General features: G+C 35.3%; 1 protein-coding gene across 2 annotated transcripts in view; it reads left to right on the top strand.

The window, feature by feature from the left end:
* Positions 1 to 2734: 2734 nt before the first annotated feature.
* Positions 2735 to 4036, top strand: part of LOC107750444 (LIM domain-binding protein 2-like) — a 15199-nt gene continuing 13897 nt past the window's right edge. For both annotated transcript variants that reach the window (XM_016565815.1, XM_016565814.1), the window contains exon 1: positions 2735 to 3012. In XM_016565815.1, the coding sequence (XP_016421301.1) occupies positions 2881 to 3012 (132 nt within the window). In that variant the 5' untranslated portion in view covers positions 2735 to 2880. The remainder of the gene's footprint in view (positions 3013 to 4036) is intronic.

Below are 4036 nucleotides of genomic sequence, written 5' to 3'. Positions count from 1 at the left end.
ATATATATATATATATATATATATATATATATATATACTTTTTTTATGTATATAATGAAATAAAATGCTGAAAGTATATATGAAATGTCTAAATACAGTTTGGCATAAAAAAAAACAAAAAAAAAATGTTTAATAAGACAAAATAATAAAAGACAAATAGACAGACAAATTAATAAAAGTTTATTTAATTGTTCATATGTTCAATTGCTCATCTCTGGTAAAATCATCTTGTTCTACATTTTTTTTTAGATATTTTTACTTTAAGGCAAGACCAATATAATCTTAAAAAATATGATTTTTACAGTGGTAGTGTGAATGTTTTCAGTGTGTGGAGTGTCTTTAGTATTCATATCTAGTATTGTGGATCTCTCTCTCTCTCTTTCTGACTCACTCTGTCTCCATTTTCCTTTCTCTTTGATTATCCATATGTATAGATGCATATGTGTGTGTTTGTGGATTGGCATGCTAATTGCACAAGAAAACACACACTCAATTGCTTGTGCAGGGTCAGAGAGGGCGACGTCTGCTCTAAATGATGAGCAGCATCCTTGGACGTTCATTATAATCTTCATCTCACTGGACTTTAGGTTTATTTACATTAACCTACAATATGTTTCTCTTTCATTTTTTTTTCTTGATGGGGCCTCACATTTCATTTCAATCATTTGTGTCTGACACTTTGTTCTTTAACACTTTTTATTACACTTTATATTATCAGAATAAATCTGAGTGAAACATTGAATAGAAAATTTAAAAGAATTTCTTGGTATTTCATATGTCCTTTTGTTTAATGCAAGCAGCATGCATTCATACAAATCAAAAAATTATGTTGTCCAGCATGATTTTAGAATCCTTCTAAATTTCTCACTCAAATTATGGAATGATTTATCTCATCTGGCAAAAAATGTTCTTCTTTAATATGTTGTAAAAGATGCTTTAAAGACAATTTTATTTCTGCCATATAATCTTGTTTCCTTATTTCCTGTTGTTTATGCATTTCACGTTTGCTTCTGGTGTATTATCTTTGGTTTTTAATATATGCTGTTAGTAATTTGAGGCAGCCATAGATTTTTATATATTTTTATGTTACTTTAGCTCTTTTTTTATCTTTATCTTAATAAGCTTTGGGTTTTCTGGGTAATGGTATTTCTTTGCTTTTTATCGTATTTAGATTGTTCAAATAAACTAAACTAAAAATATGCAAAAATCAAATTATAAAATCAAATCAAATAAAATAAAAAAATCTCTTAAAGACTGTCTTGTGTGAGAAAATGAAGTGAAGTGACTAAATTTGTATTCCTTTTGCATCATAACATTTCAGTTTCTTTCTTTCTTTCTTTCTTTCTTTATTAAATCCTTAATCTTTCTCTTTATTTCTAGGTTAAGTTGGATTTTGAATCACTTATTTTCAATGTGGACTCACACATTCGAACCCCACTGTAAAAAATAAAACAAAATAATAAAAATAAAAAATAAAATAAAAATCTGTGTGCTCTTCTGCTCAAGAAACGGACCTCGGCCTTCCCAACAGTTCTGCTATTCTCAGTCCTCTTGCTATTTGCCATTAACTAAAGGGAAATCAGAGAGTGACATCTTGTGGTCATCTTTGATCAAGTCACCATAGAGATGGGAGGAAAATTGATAAACACAAAGACATGGATAGAGAGCCTTCTCATTATCCTGCTCTCTCTCTCTCTCTCTCTCTCTCTCTCTCCATTTATACAGCAGTGGAGTGGGTAAATTCCATTCCTTTAGACCCCCCTCTCCACCCTCGCCTTTCCCCATGAGACACAACGCACACAAAGAGCCCAGCAACCACTCTTATTAACTGACCTGAGGGGGGAGGTGTGTGTGTGTGTGTGTGTGCATCACTGATCCTCTTTACTAGTATACCTACGGTTTGCATTGTGAAGCCACATGAGCATTGAACTATCAATCACACATGCACAAAATGAAGCAACAGGAACTGTGCATATGTGTGCGTGTGTGTTACTCTGCTTTGTTTTGTAAAAAAAGAGGGAGTGTCTTGATTTTGGCAATGAGAAAGAGAGACTGAGATGGAAAAAAGAAAGTGAAGTAACGGAGGTGAACTTTTGGGGCCTTGCTCTCCCCCTAAATCAAGAGAGTAATAGAATCCATATGGACTTGCTCTGTCTCTCATTACATAAGAGAGATTTTTATAATAAAAACGAATGGAAATGTACTGAAAGTTTAAATCGTTTTCTAAAAGAATAAAAATGTGTGTATGTCTCCAAACAATGGGACAGAGTGAGAGACAGAGGGAGAAACAGAGAGAGAATGTGTGTCTGTATGTATGTGGGAGAGCAAGTCTCTTGTGTGAGTCATAAAGAAAGAGATGGAAAAATACAAGTAGAGAAGCGCTCACACACACACACACACACACTGTAGTTGCAGTTCTGCATTAAATATATGTGCAATGCTCAGTGCAATTAATTTGCACATCAGCAAACTATATTATCCTACAATACCACACACTGCAGTAGTTATTGATGACATGCATAGGGGATTTTATCCGAAGCATAATAAAAGCAAACAGTGATTGCATTCCATTGAATTGTGCTCTAATTGGCCAACTTGTCAGACTGTACTGTAAGGAAAGACCCTCCAATTTACAGAAGCCTCTCTCCATTCCTCCACCCCCTCCCTCATCTCTCTCTCCCTCTTCAGTCGTCCCTCCCTCCCCCTCTCCTCTCCTCTCCTCTCCTCTTCTGCTCTCCTCTCCTCTCACAGCAGAGCGCGCGTGTGATTTGACAGTCGCATCTCTCCGCGCGCGCGTGTGTGTGTGTGTATGTTTACGATCGTCGTGCTCCACGAGCTGCGTGTGGATGCGCTCCTCGCGCGCTGTCGGTAACAGAAACCATGACCGGCGCTCCGCGCGACCCCTTCTACTCCTCTCCGTTCGGTCCGTTTTACCGGAGACACACGCCCTACCCGGTGCAGCCGGAGTTCCGGATGCACGAGCTCAACAAACGGCTCCAGTCCCGGCCTGAGGTGAGTTATCACGAAAAATAAAACAATAGATGATCAGGACTTTGCGTTTAATATTTTATATACGATCCGTTTTACGTTCTTAAATAAAGTATGAAGCGAACATTAATTTTAGATAATATATACATCATGTAATCTATTGTAAGGAGAACTTTTCTGTTCATTAAGATGATTTAAAAAAAAAAAAAAAAAATTTCCTTAAATAATGACTTTATGTTAAAATGGTAAAAAGTGTTAAAATGGGACATTTTAATTTGCACTTTTCCAAAAAGGACTTCAAAATATATTATCAATTCATTTCGTATTTATGTATAATATCTTAACATTCTGTTCCAAATACTGCTTAAATGTTAATAATTTTTTATGATGTAAATGAGAAGTGAACAGCGAAGCACATCTATATGCCAGGATACCAGAGCAGCAATTCGAAGGTCAGAATTTTAATCAATTATAATATTTTGTAATACCAAACAAGTAATGGGCTATTTGTAAATGTATTCTTTTGTGCTTTAAAAGTTGACTACTTATCTCTAAAAACTGATATAATTGTCATTATCATCATGCCATTACTGTAAAACATCATTATTGTTGCACTCAGAATGAAAAATCCAAACCATCACATACCAAAGCGCACTTGAGGGTTGCCAAAGCCTTGATCAGATCTCTAATTGACATGTTACACGTTTTAGCATAGATGAAACATAATTTCAACAAGTTTAATTTTTTGAAGTAGCCAAAGGTCCCCACACATGGAAAAATACCCCTAACATATTCATGTATTCCCCTTGCATCACCACAATGTGACCCCACTGTTCATTTACAAACTGAACTTATTCATGGACTTTCACTGAATAGGATCTGAACACAACACATTAGTTCTTGGTTTTGTAAAACATCAAATGCACTATTGAAACAGCAAGGTGATGTTCTGTAATGTTTATGTGGTAGTTTGATTTATTATAGTATACTCTTCATAAGACAGAGACCGGACAAACAGTGCAGTGTGAGCAGTATTGCTCTCCCATGA

Source organism: Sinocyclocheilus rhinocerous, unplaced genomic scaffold (assembly GCF_001515625.1).
Source record: "Sinocyclocheilus rhinocerous isolate Xijiao unplaced genomic scaffold, SAMN03320098_v1.1 scaffold1, whole genome shotgun sequence".
NCBI lineage: Eukaryota > Metazoa > Chordata > Actinopteri > Cypriniformes > Cyprinidae > Sinocyclocheilus > Sinocyclocheilus rhinocerous.
Note: the sequence above shows the minus strand (reverse complement) of the source record. Positions and strands in the feature narration are given on the sequence as shown.